Source organism: Teleopsis dalmanni, chromosome 2, assembly GCF_002237135.1.
Source record: "Teleopsis dalmanni isolate 2A chromosome 2, ASM223713v2, whole genome shotgun sequence".
Taxonomy (NCBI): Eukaryota; Metazoa; Arthropoda; class Insecta; order Diptera; family Diopsidae; genus Teleopsis; species Teleopsis dalmanni.
The window spans coordinates 154,679,272-154,695,613 of record NC_051847.1 but is presented as its reverse complement, the minus strand read 5'-3'; the positions used below and the strand labels follow the sequence as shown (position 1 = coordinate 154,695,613).

Below are 16,342 nucleotides of genomic sequence, written 5' to 3'. Positions count from 1 at the left end.
TGATATGAAACGGCCATTATCAAAAGTATGGTTAATGCCATCATTAAGCAGAAAAATATTAACAAAAGCAAAAGGAGTGCAAAACCCCTGTTATTACTAATGGTATTTTCTGTTTTGCATTCTCTACGAGGTGATCAAGCATTCCTCTATGGTGTCGTTAAGTGAAACATAGCAGCTGTAAAAATGTATGCCATCTATTTCTGCATATACGAAGCCATTAGGCTGGTTGCTCTCAATAATTTCATAGCTTTTATGGACACAGATATGTATTGCCGCTTTACCGCTTATATCTCTGCACCACCTACCATCACACTCCGGGACGTTAAACGGTTCTGAAATTAAAAGAACTTCTGCTGTTAGATCATTTGCTGTTATCATCAGTAGGTCTTGCGCAACTTCACAATGGTTTAAGTTGATTTGAAAGCACTTAACCATGTAAATATAATTTTCTACAAGCGGTTTGGTAAACTGGAAAGTTTTTATTTAACATGTCATGATTATTATTTTCGACAGGACATAGCAGACACCTGGGTGAATTGTCGCAAGATTTGGCTTTATGACCTGTATCACCACACCTAAAGCATGCTCCTGCTCGGTTGGTATCATTTTGCAGTACTTTGAAACATGCCTATATTATATTCTAGATATTTATAGCATCGAATTGGTTGTAGGTAGTCTCTAATTCTACATACTACCCAGCCAATCCGAATGTGCCCAACATTAATTAGAATTTTAGCGTCGCGTGTGGGTAGAACCAATCTCGCATTGTATGTCCCATACCGTGAAGGGCGAATTACTTTTACCACTTCTGGCTTCATACTTTTAATATTAGGAAATTGGTTTCCAATGGCGGTACAATCATCTGAAACTGTTGTCGTCTCGTCTAGGTCATGACATTCAATTATGGTTTGCTGGCTTAATATATGTATATCAGCAAATCATGGAGCGCTTCTGCAATGTTACCTTTATGCTTGTTTGCATCCACTTCAGATCCGCGCTTAAGAATCAACAAAGTTCACCTTTCGTAGTTGTTCGAATTTTATTTACAGTTCAACCCAATTCTGCCAATTCAGAGCTCGACTTTAACATCTTAAGCATATCGGCATAGCTTGCTTCACCCTTTTTATGGACAATTATTGCTTCTGGACGTGTGCGCTTCTCTCTTACTTTGGCAGGTGCTTCTTTGCTTCTGTTTCGAGTGACTTTAGTCCACGCTGCTTTATGCGTCTCATTTGTTTTCGGCTGCGATTCACTCTTCGTTATGCTGAATGTTGGCATACTGCTAGGTGCAGACATCTGATGCAACTGTTATATACAGTTTGTGCTGTTATATACAAAGTACATAATATATACATATATAACAACAATAACATCTCCAACATATCTTTTTCTCTCGCATATTTATCTAAACTCTTATTAATTATTTACATTTTTATTAATTATTATTTTATAATTATTTACAGATACTCTGCAAAACACTAGCACGGAAGTGTCGATCATCATATCGATACTATGAAATCGATATCATTAAATCATTATTAAAAGAACTGCGGTGAAAGCGCAAAACAGCCAGCTGTAAACTAAGCTTTGCGCTACACTACCGTTTGGTCGAATGCGTATATAAGACAACGCATTTGTTCAGGAAAGACACTTAGTGATCAACATCCCAAGTCATAAGAAGCACGCTGGAGAACTTTCAGCAATCATCGTAGACACCTTAAAGCAGCTAACTATCAAGAAAACCGCGTCAACAATTTCTTTTTTTTTATAATTAACTTACATTAATTATTATGTTGAAGCTGTTTTGAGCTAGTGCACTTAAGCACTTATACTCTTTCTTAACTCGAGGTTTCTTCAAAACCCCTCTCTACACCTTGACTAGATTATTGTTTATCACTTCATCAGACTAAGACTAAGCAATAATTGACCTCAGATCTGCATACCTAATTTCAGGGCTCTATCCTTTATGTATTTTTTGATGGGATCAATCTTAATGTCCCTGATTATGTCATTCTTCCTAATTTACCATGAAACTTTGAAAAGTCTTCTCACAGCCTGGCTTTGTACAATTTCTAGCCAGTGAATAGTAGTGTTTGAAGCTTTGCTGAACGCTACACAACCATATAGAAGTGATTGACGAATTACTTGGTTATATATCAGTGTCTTGTTCTTAGCTTTGAGATTTTCGTTTCTGAATAGCGGTTGGAGGTAAACCTCGAGTAAGCGTGAATACGTTTATGTACTTCCAACCAAATTCCACATAAGCGTGAATACGTTTATGTATTTCCGACTAAATTTTATAGGCGTGAATACGTTTATGTTCCTTTCCTTATAGGCGTGAATACGTTTATGTCCCTTATTTCGTAAAAATTTGTTGTCACGATCCAGGACAAACCGATGAGTTTACCCCAGCAAAAGAACAAGCAAAACTTGTCGTTACATGTTGAGCAGGACAATAAATATTTAGGAGTATACGTTACTTACTTACTTGGTTGGCCATTACAGACGTGTGTCGTCCTTGGCCGCGTCGAGTAGCCTCCGCCAGTCAGCCCGGTTAGTTGCCTTCTGACGCCAGTTGGTAGTACCGAGCGCCCCCAAATCGTTGGTCACCTGGTCCTTCCACCGAAGATGCGGACGTCCTCTACCGCGTTTTCCACCTGCGGGTACCGAATCAAATACCTTTCTAGCCGGAGCACTTTCTTAGTATACTTTATAGTTAGGCCACTATAAAGTATATAGTATTTGATAATATACCGTACCTTAAGATACTTGATCATATTCCAAAAAAATGAATTTTGTAAAAAGCTTAAAATTAACATTTTCAATTAAGAAAATAGGGCAGCAAAAATGAATTTTATAAATGATAGTTTGCAAATCTGGTATACAGAACGATCAAAATTGACTTTCAACTGAAATCTGAAAATACAGACAAATAGATTGACAATCTATATAATATCTGACAGTTAAGTAGGTCTTACCAGCTTAATAAACTGGGACAACATAACCAAGTTACCCCTTGTGGTAAATTTTAGGAACGTAAAGGAAATGAAGGCAACGAAATAGCTAACTATCCCTCCCGCTAAACAAGTAGCCCAAGGTAAAAGAATTGGATGAACTGTAAAGGTTAAATACAAGCTACAAGATTTATCCACCAACATTAAGCACTTTCTAATAGTCTCCTTATTAAAGACACTATTATTATTATTAATAAAAAATGTTAAATTTGTTTAAAAATTTATGTTTTATTTGTAGTTACTTAACATTTGTTACATTTGTTACATTTGTTACATTTGTTAAATACATTGTGAATATTTTACAGCTTTAGTTATACCATAAATATTGAGATATTCTAGAAAAATTTATAAGAATTTCTCATTATTTTTACATAAATATTTTAAACAAGTTTTATCAACGTTCATAATTGTTAATAACAATAATATTAATAATATTAAAATTACAAAATTTTAATATTTGTATTTGAATTTGCAAAATGTTTAGTAGGTCAGGGCAGAAAAAAAATGCGTCGGTCGGTTTTCTCCTCAAACAAAACAGCTGAGCTGAATGACACATGGGCGTAAGTGTAAAACTTTGTGTAACACCAGTGGGCGGAACTACTAAACTACACTGTAGTAAACATGTACTGTAGTTCTCGACCATTGGTATAGTTAACTATTGCCATAATACATTGCAACTATTGAATAATTAAAACCGATATTATACTTTATACTTTATACTAAGTTAATAAAACTCAATGCAAATTTCATTAAATTATTATTGATAATTTGATGAAATCTGAAATGAAGTCCGTTTTTATACTTAACCACGTAAGTTAAATTTAATCTTCAATTGTGTAATGAATTAAGTAATAATTTGTGTAATTAATAATGTAATTAAATGTGTGTTATGTAATTTTATTATATTAAATTTAAGTAATTAATTACATATTTATGTAATTAATTCAATAATCGCGTAATTAATTATATAATCATGGAATTAATTATATAATCGTATAATTAAGGATCTAATTAAATGTGAAATAATAAAATGTGAAAGAAATTAAAAATTAAGATACTTTTACAAAAAGTATAAATTTCTTTCATGTAATTGAGAGGGTGGACAATGTATGCTTTCAGCAACTAAATAAGCTAACTTATGCGCATACTGACAAACAGCCGGGACACGACAGGTACCTGTGTAGTTATAGTACATGTGCGTCATTTTGTATGTGAGCATTTGTATACGATCTGGTGTGAGACCCATGGTATCATAAATTACATTATAACTCGTAGGAGAAACCGTACCCTGACGCACACTTTGCGAAACTATGAAGAAATCATAACGTTCCGGCAATGTTATAACATCATCAACGACTGTTCCTGGTGGTGGATTATTATTGCTGAAAAAGTAGCGAGTATTTAAACGTTTGGAAACAACTATGAAAGCTAAACGTGGTCCAATTTCATGTTTTCCAGCCGCTTCATAGATTTCTTGTGCCTTGATTCGTAAATGGTTAAGCTCAGTATTTACTACTTGATGCAGTTGACCATCGCCGACACCATCACGATAAAATAAAATGCGTTCAGGCAAAGATCCGTGTTCATTTCTATATGCTCTCAAAGCGAATGTGAAATGCAGTATAATATCATTTGAAAGCTCTTGAAATTTTTGGTGCTTACTAACAGCCGAAAAATATCTTGATGAACTGCGGACATCCATTGTGGCAACAAGGGCGCTATATGAGGTATTCTTATCCTTAGAAGAATGACAAACATCAAATCCAATTGTCATTAGACCTTTGAGTGGTAGATCAATCATCCATGGTATACCACGTAGTTTGGCGTTCATTTGTATGACAACTTTAGTAGCGATTGACATTAAACCTGCACTTTTTTCTGAAGTAGGTGCTATCATTTTCATAGTAACAACTTGTGAAGCTACAGGTCGATCGATGCAACACTTCTTTTTAATGACAGAGTACCTGGAACATATTATAATAATGAAATTATATAGATATATGTATATTATTCGTATATATTTACTTTTCCTCGTTGGGTTGTTGAATAACAATCATTAAAATTTGAGGATCCTCTGAGGTTGCCATTTCCACTGCAGTTGTATAAGAGTTGTTACGATCGTCATCCATTTCAATGCTATATAAGTTAAAAACAAACAAAGCAAATAAATTTAAGGTTAATTATTTCTAATTAATTATTTCTAAGACAATTTCTTGTTAAACTATTAATGCGCACTGAGCAGGTGCATTTAATAAAGTTTAAATTACACTCTGAAGGTGAATATTCTGATTTTCCATAACGTCAAGTATATTTAATGACAGGCGTCGAATTGTTAAAGTTATGAGATATGATCTCGTATTTATCTTAATTTCTTTATTTCATTCCATACTTTATTGAAGTACATTGTTAAACGGTTTTTAAGTTATAAAGTGCCATGAATGGAGACAAGAATGTTAGAATGGCTTGGGTAATAAAGCAAGAGTAAGTTTTTCTTGAACTGTTGTAGAAGCAACAGAACAAATTTTACTGCCGCCCGTTTCAGGCCCACAACATTCGGAAAAATCGCATATTAGGTTATTCAAGCTTGTCGTCATATTTAGAGTCCTCTTAAAAAATTCTCAAACAAGTGACAATGTTCATTCCCTTCACAAATACAACTAAACTAAACATTGCAGTTTCCTGCAATATTACTGACAAGGAATCAATTGACTTGATAAACATATATATAAGTAGTTTTAAGGTTCAAATACTTATTGTTAGTCTTTAAGCAAAAACATTCAATAAATAAATTCAATGTATATAAAAATATTAATACCTTTTCGTCTTTAATATTAAATGATATAATTTATAGTTATTTATAAGTACTTACTATTTTGGTGTGGCCACTACTAAACTCATATTTCTTGCTACTTTAATACACATTTGAACAAACAATTGAGTTTCACGACAACAACGTGATGGGAGGATTACTTGCCAACGACTTATTTCGGCATTACAAAACATTGAACAGTTTCGGAACTCGCGGGTCCAGTTAGCTTTCTCATCACATATATACCGAACACCATGACCTAGTAAGATTTTTTCACAGGGTAAAATACGTGCTGGAATTTTAAGTAAATCATTATCCAATTTCATATTCCACTCTTTAAGAACCTCTGTACTTTTAGCAGAAGAATTGAGACGTTCGTTGAAATTTCTCAAGCGTTGAAGTCTCATTTCCGGATTGAGCCGAGTATGATCGCTCATCGATTTCATGAAACTAAAATAAAATACCAAAGGCATATGTTAACAGTTCATCTGTTGTTATAACAGAAAAAATATTACTTACCGAATATTTGTTCTCATATGATCAGTTATACCAGTTGCACGCGTGAACTCAGGAATCAATGAGATAAATTCTTCTTGACCACCACGTATATGCTTATTGGTTGGTTTCGATATTAACATTGGTTGACTGGAGTCGGTTATGATTAGATTATAACGCTACAAATATTGGAACATTTCAAAGGTGCATTAGTATATGTACTATAAATATGTATATATATCTAAAATCTTTTATATTAGATTATCTTTCACAATTCGAACATTATAATACATCATTTATTTGTTTAATTAATAATGAGAATAGTGATGAAATATATAATGAATAATAATAGTAATAATAATGATAATTAATAATAAGAACAACAATACTTAATAATAATAATAATAATAATAATAATAATAATAATAATAATAATAATAATAATAATAATAATAACAATACTTAATAATAATAATAATTAATAATAATAATAATTAATAATAATAATAATTAATAATAATAATAATTAATAATAATATTAATAATTAATAATAATAATAATTAATAATAATAATAATTAATAATAATAATAATTAAAAATAATAATAAGAACAATAATTATTAATATTGGTAATTAAAAAAAATAATATTAACAATAATTATTTATAGAAACGATAATAATAATAAATAATAATAATAAAAACGATAATAAGTGATTATATTAATTAATAATAATAGTAATGATAATCAGTGATAATGAGTATTAATAATAAAAATGATAATCGGTGATAATGATCATTAATAATAAAAATGATGATAATTAATAGTAATAATGACAATCAATCAGTGACGACGCGTGCTCTATCTGGAAGGGTGTGCGGCCCTTCTTTAATGTTGTTTTTACATGTACCACTTAAATTAAAATATATGAGATGTTTTATTAATAATAACTATATTATATTAGGCAACAATATATTCACAATATTATATTAACAATTCATTAACAAAATAACATATCAAATAAATTAAATTAATAATTTATATATAAGTTTAATATTATATCAATATGGAAGAAACAAAACTTTTCACATAATTCTCGTAACATCAAATCAACTTTTTTCAAACAAGAGTTTTAACTCAGAACCATACATATTTATCCAGTGATCAAACAAAATCAAACCCACTTGCAACGTATAAATGTGCGGACAAGTACTCCGCACAGTAAGCGGCAGAAATTCGTGGGTGCTACTGTTAAAAGGGGAGAGACGAAATGTGATAGAAATGTATGGTGAGATGAGCTGCAAACTTCAGCCGCTCATGCAACCACTTTGGCAAATCATCATGTTGGATTCGTATGCATGCAGTTAATATTCGAATAGAACAGAAAATTACTCTCATACAATTCCCACTATATAAATCTCTATTTCTGATATTACGAACGGGAGCACACGCATATTATTTTGTTCATATGCAACGTATGAATGTGCGGCCAAATTGTTTGCACACAAAGGGGAGAGACGAAATATAATAGAAATGTTCTGTGATTTGACCTGTTAATATATGAGCACAACTAACAAGTATAGCCGCTAACAGAAGCAAATTGATTGAGTTTTCATAGACAATTATATTTAATTGTTTTTGCTAAAACTTTAAAAATATATATATGGAAATGTAATAAATAATAATAATTGTTGATGTGAAGATACTTAATAAATTTATATACCTATGTTATTTGACATTTTGCAAATTATGTTAGGGTGTTCACCGCACACCTCCGCACCTTAGAGCAATCGTCACTGCAATCAATGATGATAAAATAATAATGTTGAAATAATTTGGATGCAGAGCTATAACTTTTTTATGTGAACGAATATGCTATCAACGCATTGAACAAATTTTCACAGTTGCTATCTAATATTATTAACTCTTTGTCAGTCACTAAAAAAAATGATATGGTGAATATGGTTTTATAACTAACTCAACATAAAAATGAGTTAATACTCTTTACTAGTAGGCCTATAATTTCTTTCTTTTTCTTAACCAAGATAAAAATAGCTTAAACAAGAATATCTGGGTCTCATACTCAACTCTAAACTTAACTTAGCTGGAAGGATAATTTGTTTGAAAGAGTCCATAAAGCAAGGATTGGGTCTTCAATTTCAACCTCTGGTGCTGTTTTTTGGTGGCGTGGTAATTGAAAAAACATCCCGAAAAGCACCTCGGTCCTTTTGGACGTAGGACGTATGTGATAGAAAAGTTTGTCGTGCTCAAATGAGAGTTTTAAAAATTGTAAATATGGTAAGTTTTGTTCCTTTGGATACCTACATAAAATAGTTATGTCTTCTAATAATGTACACTATCAAACTACATTATGATTTATAATATTATATTATATTATTCAATGTAATACAATTGAATATATATAAATTATATATATAAATTAAACATATGAATTACATATGTAAATTATATATATAAATTATATATATAAATTTTAACTCCTATGAGAAGCATAGGATCGTTATACAATTGTAAAGGGTGCAAAGAACTATTTTAGCCTTATTTAAATCAGAATATGAACTCTTACTAGATTTTTTAATTTATAGCTATCAGCTTCCTACTGTTATAATAATCGCAATAGTTGTTAATAATAGTCGTACTTTAATACTTGTACTACTTAACTACTGGTAAATTGCTAAGACGGATTATAATAAATTATTAAAAGAATGGGAACTATTTGTTCCCAATTTGTTTTATTATTGTACATAATAATAATTGGTTTTATTTATAGTAATAATTGTATATATGTGAAACCTAAACTTACCGATTTAAAATATTCAGCAAATGAAACTTTTGTATCTTTCAATGAAAATGTCGATAGAGGAGAACTCGTAAAATCAACGTCAGTTATACGATAAGTTTTATTGTTATAGTCCGTCAACACAATAGAACCTAAAATAAAATAAGATCCATGTATTCATATGTATAACATAGATTATGTCTGTTGCTTACCTATAACTTCAGTCTTAAAAGCTTTTTGATAGTCTTTAGTTTCGACCGTTAGTTGACGAAGTATGGTGTAAAGAGTATCGGTGCGCATAACTTTATGTGTAATCTCAGTGCAGAGAAGAATATCCCGCTCATGTTGACGAATGGATGTAATATAACCTGGCCAGATTTCTATATGATACGGGTCAATGCTAATCTGTAAGTATACATATTAGGTGTGAAATAAATATATATTTATATATGATATATGTTTATTTTAAAATGAATATATCTAATATAAATTTGAGAACATTACAAAGTAAGAGTAGTAATATATAGGTCTGAATAATCAATGAATTTGATTCATAATTTGGGCAAAGGATTTTGATAAATGTTAAATATTCTGCTTCAGTTTGATTTTTAAAAAATTGTACTTTAAAGTAAACTTCTTGGATTAATCACAAAGATTTAATTTTCTTCGTGTCAATAATTTTTATAATTTATGTAATCATTTAGTCAATTAATCAACGCAACTGACTCAGCACAGAGATTAAAACGTATAATATCTCCCTTTGATCTCATTAAGTAATAAAACCTTAGCTTAAACATTTATAATTTATCAAACTAAAAATTCTTGTTAGTCCTAAGAATATTTAGTAGTTGCATTATTAAATATAAAAAAAATTGTATTCACATTTACCTTAGCATAAGGATCAAAAAAGTGACGAGCTATTTGTTGTAAATCCAGTCCACCCATTGATTGACGTAAGATTAAATTCAATACTTGGAACAGTTGAGCCTCATTTGCATCGACAATACCAACATGTTTAATTTTAATAAGCACTGTCTTTCCATCACGATACTCAGACGTTAGATGGAATTCATGATAATGACCCTTTTTAGTGCCTCTTAAATCATTAGTAGTAAAAAGCATTGTCCCATCAAATATATATCCACCAAGTTTTGCTTTATGTTGGAGAATTAATGTACGACGAACAAAGCTCATATCTATTTCCGGTACAAAATCTACTCTATATTGATAAATGTTCCATTCGGGTTTCTTTAAGATCTTGAAATAGTTCGTATCAACAGTAACATGGCGTCCAGTTTCACCCATTTTGGAAACACAAGTTTGTGGCCGTGTAAACAAGGAATCCAACAACGGTGTATGCGGGCCACCACGATTACGTCCACCTAATTAGAAACAAAAAACAAACAAAATTATGTATTAAACAAAAAAATTATGTTATATATAGTATTTTGTATTTTATTTATATTCTTATAAAATATTATAAATACCACGTCCTCCATGCCCTTTGCCTAGAATTATTTTGAAAGAAAAAATTTAAGAAATAATTGGTAAAGTGTTTAACTTAAAAACATATTTATTTCAAAATTACCTCTCGGCTTAGCAGCAACAACACCAACTATAGTAAATAATAAAAAAAATATTTTATTAATTTTCTAAAAACTAAATACAAAAAAGTTAAAAAAAAACATTACGATTAGCTATGGAATTTTCAATTTGAGTACAACTAGATGATGAAGTTGAAGTTGACGAAAATGACGACAAATTTGAAGGCGAGTGCGGAATAGATGGAGATATTAAAATACGACGAATCAAATTTGGTACTTATATAGAAAAATAAAAATTAGAATATATTTAATACTTATTTTTACTTGGTTGAAATAAATGTACTAAAAATAAATAACATATATCGTGTCTTAATACCAGAATCATTAGAATCAGGCTTTGCAGCCTGGGGTGATGCTAATATTGCCCTTGGACGAACAGAAATTGAACCGCCGCGTGGCTTAAAGGTATCAGCAATTACCGATGGTCTATTAACAACGTTAACAGAAGGTGGAATCCTTGGTCGAAAAGACATCTATAATAAAATTTGATAATTATTGTGGTTTATATTTATTAGGTTTTATTTATTAAATATATTTTTATAATAAAATATTTTTATTATATATATTTTTTGATTTATTTTTTTGAAACTGTTCAAAAGTAATAATGATATACTAACCCTGGGACCCGTAAACGTCATGACAGGACGAATACCAACTTTTCCCATAAGTTGAGGTGAAGGAACACGAACACGTGGTCTTACGCTTGGTTGAAGAGACATTATACAGTATATACCTATATTAAAAAGAAGAAAATACTTATTTTTAAAATAAATGATATTTACAAATTTACGTTTTACTTCTTTTAAAACTATCATCAACAAAATAATTGAATGAGAGAAAATGTGATGTGATGAGGATGGATTAGATTTAGGATATTTATAAAGGATTCAATCTACAATAATATTTTAATATAATGAATATATATGTTTTATACTAAAATGTTTTAATTTTATACTTAATTTTTTGGTTAATTGTTTAATATTATAGTAAATTTTTCAATTATAATATATAAAATAAAAAAATAAATTTTAATTATTTCATATGTTTGCTATTATATTGAAAAATCAACACAAAAATAATATACGAGTATAATTGTACATATAAGGATAGCAAAAATTTAAATTTGAATTAAAAATGGATTATTCAAAACTCTCCAATTTTGGTACAGTAACACAATGGGTCAATAGGAATAGGTGGATTTCTATAAGCACCGTCGTCGTCATAACCTAAACTTCAGCACATTATAATTTTTTCCAATCGTAATTATATTAAATTTGATTAAAATATTTGCTAATTTTATGCTAATAAACAATTAACCAATAAAAAGATATTTATTAAAATATATTTTTCAGTCACAATTAATGCAAAATGCAATATGAATTTTTATTAACAAAATATAAAGACTTATTAATAAAATCCTCAGGGTATACAGGGTGAAGTAGAAAAAATTCAAAATCGAATTGTCAAATCCAAGTTAAGATCAGTGGCACTAATTAGAAATAACTTGAAAGCCTAGGATTTTGAATTTACTAATATTTATGTTTAACTGTAAAAAATATACTATTGGTTTTTATGGAAACAAATTTTGTAAATCTATTGAGATTTATATCTGCAATAAAATCTAAGAAAAAGTTGGATAGCACAATTTTATACGATAATAATAAAGTCAGAACCAAAAACAAAACAATTATGAACAGAATTTTAGAACCTTTTATTTTTTCTAGAAAAAGTGGGTAAGTTTGTAAAAATTATCACAAGAATTGTATCAATATACAAATAATTTAATGTAATTTATAAATAAAAATTATATATATAAGTAATGAATATACAAGAAATTTATATATAAATATTATATAAAGAGAAATATAAAAATACACTTTAAAAGAAAATAATTGTAATTTATGGTACATAAATTTATATAAGAATATATATATATACATTGCGTATACTGTATATTAAAAATAGTATTTTAAATAAACGTTGAACTATAATATAATCAAGCCACAATTTATTATTAGAGAATTTGTGAAAAAAGAAATACAGCGCGTATAGCTATTAAGAATAAAAATATAATCAAAATGCAAAAAAAAAACATTATTTTAAATGTTATATAATATGTTGGTAAGTTTTTGTGTTGTAATAATTTTTAAAAAAAGAAATTGCTGGTTTAACAAAATTGCACAATTTTTAGCCTAGTACTAAGTACTAACATCCAATTGAAATACTTATTAACCGATAACTTGACAACGGTGTACAGTGTTCATTAAAATAATAATTAAAATTTAATAAAAATAAATTTGTATTTTCTTTAATTCTCTAAATCGAACGAATTACTTTATAAATATATGACAACATAAAAACTGACCAGGAAGCTAGTCTTTAAATATAACAAATCTTTTATTTCCGATTAAAATAATATATAATATAAAAAATGAATGTTATAAATAATGATTGCAAAAACTATCTTATTATCAATTTAATTTAATATATATCAAATATTTCCATTTAAACTTAAGGTTTTATTTACTTTATACAGCTTATTGCTATCATTATTAGCTATAGTTGCAAACTGTTACATATTTTAAATATATAAATACATACAAAAACTGATAATTGTACACTACTTTTCCGATTATTAAATATTTTTTTTATTAAAACAGAAACAGAAACAGAAACTTCGCTATGCCATTAATATTTTAATAAAAAATACCTTAAAACTAGACGCTAATTTCGATATTTATTGAAAATAAAAATAAAATACTGGCTTCTGATACAACATTCCTAACAATAGTCAGCAGAAAGATCGTGTTATATAAGCACAAACTGACTTCATAGAAATAATCTACCAAACATATAACAGATTTTTACTGATAATTCTTGCAAATCACGATATGCAGAGATGAATGGAGGCGTATTGTAGAGGAGGCAATGGTCCATCATGGACTGTGATGCCAAAATGATGATGAGGCGACCAAATTAACGGCAATTTAATATTTGTTCTTACTTTCAAATGTTAAAGGCATGTTACACAGGCGATAAATTCATCGATTACCACAGCATTTATTATTGCTTTCAATGTATAAAGGCTACTATATAAAGGCTCACTTAGTCGGTACGTACCGTAAGAACTTAAGCCATAGAGAAATACACAATCAACCACACCTTTGTATTTGATAGGAACGGAATGAACAAAAGCGGCGAATTTTGTTAATTTCGTTCCTATCAAATAGACAGGTTTGGATGGTTGTGAATTTAAGTTCTTACAGTATCTACCGACTAACTCAGCCCTAAAGCAGTAATTAGTCTGTAAATTCCAATACACTGATTACAAAAGTGGTAATGTTATGCTAGATGGACATCTGTATAGCGTATATATCCCTACCAATTTGGAAAATAACTTTTTACAGTAATTAGTTTATAGCACTGCCGGAATAATTTTGAAGCTAGCAATTAATATGATATCTAGTTAAAAAAATAAAATTGACATATTAATACATTAATAATAATTCACGGTTAGTAGAAAAACTAAGTTGCACACATAAGAATTTGCGAAAATCAAAAAGCACATAACACACTAAACAACGAAAGGACAGATAATCGTAAAACAAAATGGCGGAAAGAAACAAAACGAAATGAATCGGGAACTTACGATGAAAGCGAACTCTACATACTACACTAGTTGCGAAAATACTTTAAAATTGTAAAATATTGTGAAATTATATTCGTATACATCAAACAAACACTTCAATAATATTACTGAAGACTGATTCTTTCCTTATGGTAAAAAGTTTATTTCTACCATTAAATTAACGACTAATAAATTTTAAGTACTACAGTAATTTAACATGTTTCATAGTACAAAAGCAAATAATGACACTGCATTTGTCCAGAAACTAATTGTAATAATCAACTAATATAATATATAATCTAGTTTATATACAGCACTAATATTTTAAATATATAATAATACCGTGTACTTGTAGATTAAGTTTATGCAAATGTTTTTTTTTTGAAAATTTCTTATATTTTTGTTAACAATTAGAATCGAATTAGACTTTTGAAAAAATACCTCAGCCAACTTCACCGAACACTCCACGTACTGAACTTGCTCTGAAAGTATTCCGAAAAAGAAAAAATAATTAGCAAAGTTAGGTGCTATACGTACGAACAGAGCCGAAAACTAACGAAGTAGTTACAATGCCGCATTTTTTTGTCTTCATAAAATTCAAAATGTCACTTTTACAATATTTAATATTAATTAACTATCTACTAAATCATATATATAATTTCAATAAAATACTAATTTAATGAAATCCAATGCAAAAATGAGCAGCTCACAAAATAATTAGCAATAAATACTTCAAACTATTATTTTTTTGAAATTTGAAAAAATTGTTATTGTGAAATTGTTTACAACAATACTTGAAACAAAAATTTAATAATATTTTTAAACAATAATATTAGCACTATTGTCCACAAATATAATCACACATATTTATACATTTGAAGAGTGAATTTAGTGGTACTTTAATTTAATTCTAAGAATCCACACTTTAAATCTATTAGAAGCATTTATTGATAGAAATGCAAATTAAACAATTTTGATCATTAAACTTTAGTAAAACTTCACAGATTGCAAAATTTCCGAAAAAAAAGCTAAATCACAACTATTATTAATTGCTCTCACTTGCAGCAATTAAAAATTTCCACGGTAATATTTTCGCCCACTTGCACTTCCGAAGTTCAACCGCGAATTAACTAATAAGAAGGCGCGTTATTTTCTTACAAGAAATCTTACAAGCGAATCAAATGCATAAAAACCGCATGAAACGGAAATGAAAGTTCAATATAAAATCTAGATATGACTCTTTCAATATTTGAAAAAAATAACTAATTAACAAATATAATTAATATAGCATTAAATTATAACAAAATATAACAATTAATATTTGTTACAATAACACAACAAATACATATATATATATTATTTTATATATAATTTTTATAAAAATAATAAAATTAATAAAAATATTCAGCTTACCTTTAGTAATTTAGAAAGAAATTAAACTCAAACGTGTGTTATAACTTGACAAACGCAAAAGATTGAATGAGAACCTATATTCAATTGCAATAAAGGAATATACTCGATATTTCAAAAAATGGCATTACCAAACTTGACCTAAAATCTATACACAAAATATCACAATTGACATATAACAGATTTTATCAATTATACTGTGTGGAAGGTCCATATTTTGCCGCAAAGCAAAAGTATTATACATTATATAAATAATATTATCACAACACACATATATTATTTTTTAAAAATAAAAATTATTTTACTATATTCTTTTAAATAAACATTTCCTTTTGTTTAATTTAATTTATTGGTACTAGTCATAGGATAAAAATATTATTTTGGGCAAAGTTTTAAGTTACACGGAGGCATCAAACAGATTTTGGCTTTTAATAAGACTATAGTAATTAGTCAAGGTTGCTACACAACATTTATTTAAAGATATGCGAAATTTACAATAAATATATTTTTTAAGCCGTTAAGGCTGAATTTGTTGTGCCGCAAGCAATCAGCTGATTCGTTCCACCTAATACTATATAGAGT

General features: G+C 28.8%; 1 protein-coding gene across 5 annotated transcripts; it reads right to left on the bottom strand.

The window, feature by feature from the left end:
• Positions 1 to 4,024: 4,024 nt before the first annotated feature.
• LOC119680078 (protein aubergine-like) lies at positions 4,025 to 15,803 on the bottom strand. Of its 5 annotated transcripts, XM_038092718.1 has the most exons (15): positions 15,410 to 15,513; positions 14,792 to 14,832; positions 11,340 to 11,455; positions 11,039 to 11,195; positions 10,810 to 10,938; positions 10,707 to 10,733; positions 10,606 to 10,626; positions 10,007 to 10,500; positions 9,331 to 9,523; positions 9,143 to 9,270; positions 6,343 to 6,497; positions 6,176 to 6,273; positions 5,884 to 6,115; positions 5,040 to 5,150; positions 4,025 to 4,978 (listed from the first exon to the last, which is right to left on the bottom strand). In XM_038092718.1, exons 3-15 carry the CDS (start codon positions 11,439 to 11,441, stop codon positions 4,075 to 4,077), a joined length of 2,751 nt encoding a protein of 916 aa, XP_037948646.1. In that variant the 5' UTR covers positions 11,442 to 11,455; positions 14,792 to 14,832; positions 15,410 to 15,513; the 3' UTR covers positions 4,025 to 4,074. The 5 variants fall into 5 exon arrangements, with proteins under 5 accessions (XP_037948646.1, XP_037948644.1, XP_037948642.1 ...); XM_038092716.1 differs by having other exon boundaries at positions 5,884 to 6,273; XM_038092714.1 differs by lacking the exon at positions 15,410 to 15,513 and adding an exon at positions 15,764 to 15,780 and having other exon boundaries at positions 4,075 to 4,978; positions 5,884 to 6,273.
• Positions 15,804 to 16,342: the final 539 nt, after the last annotated feature.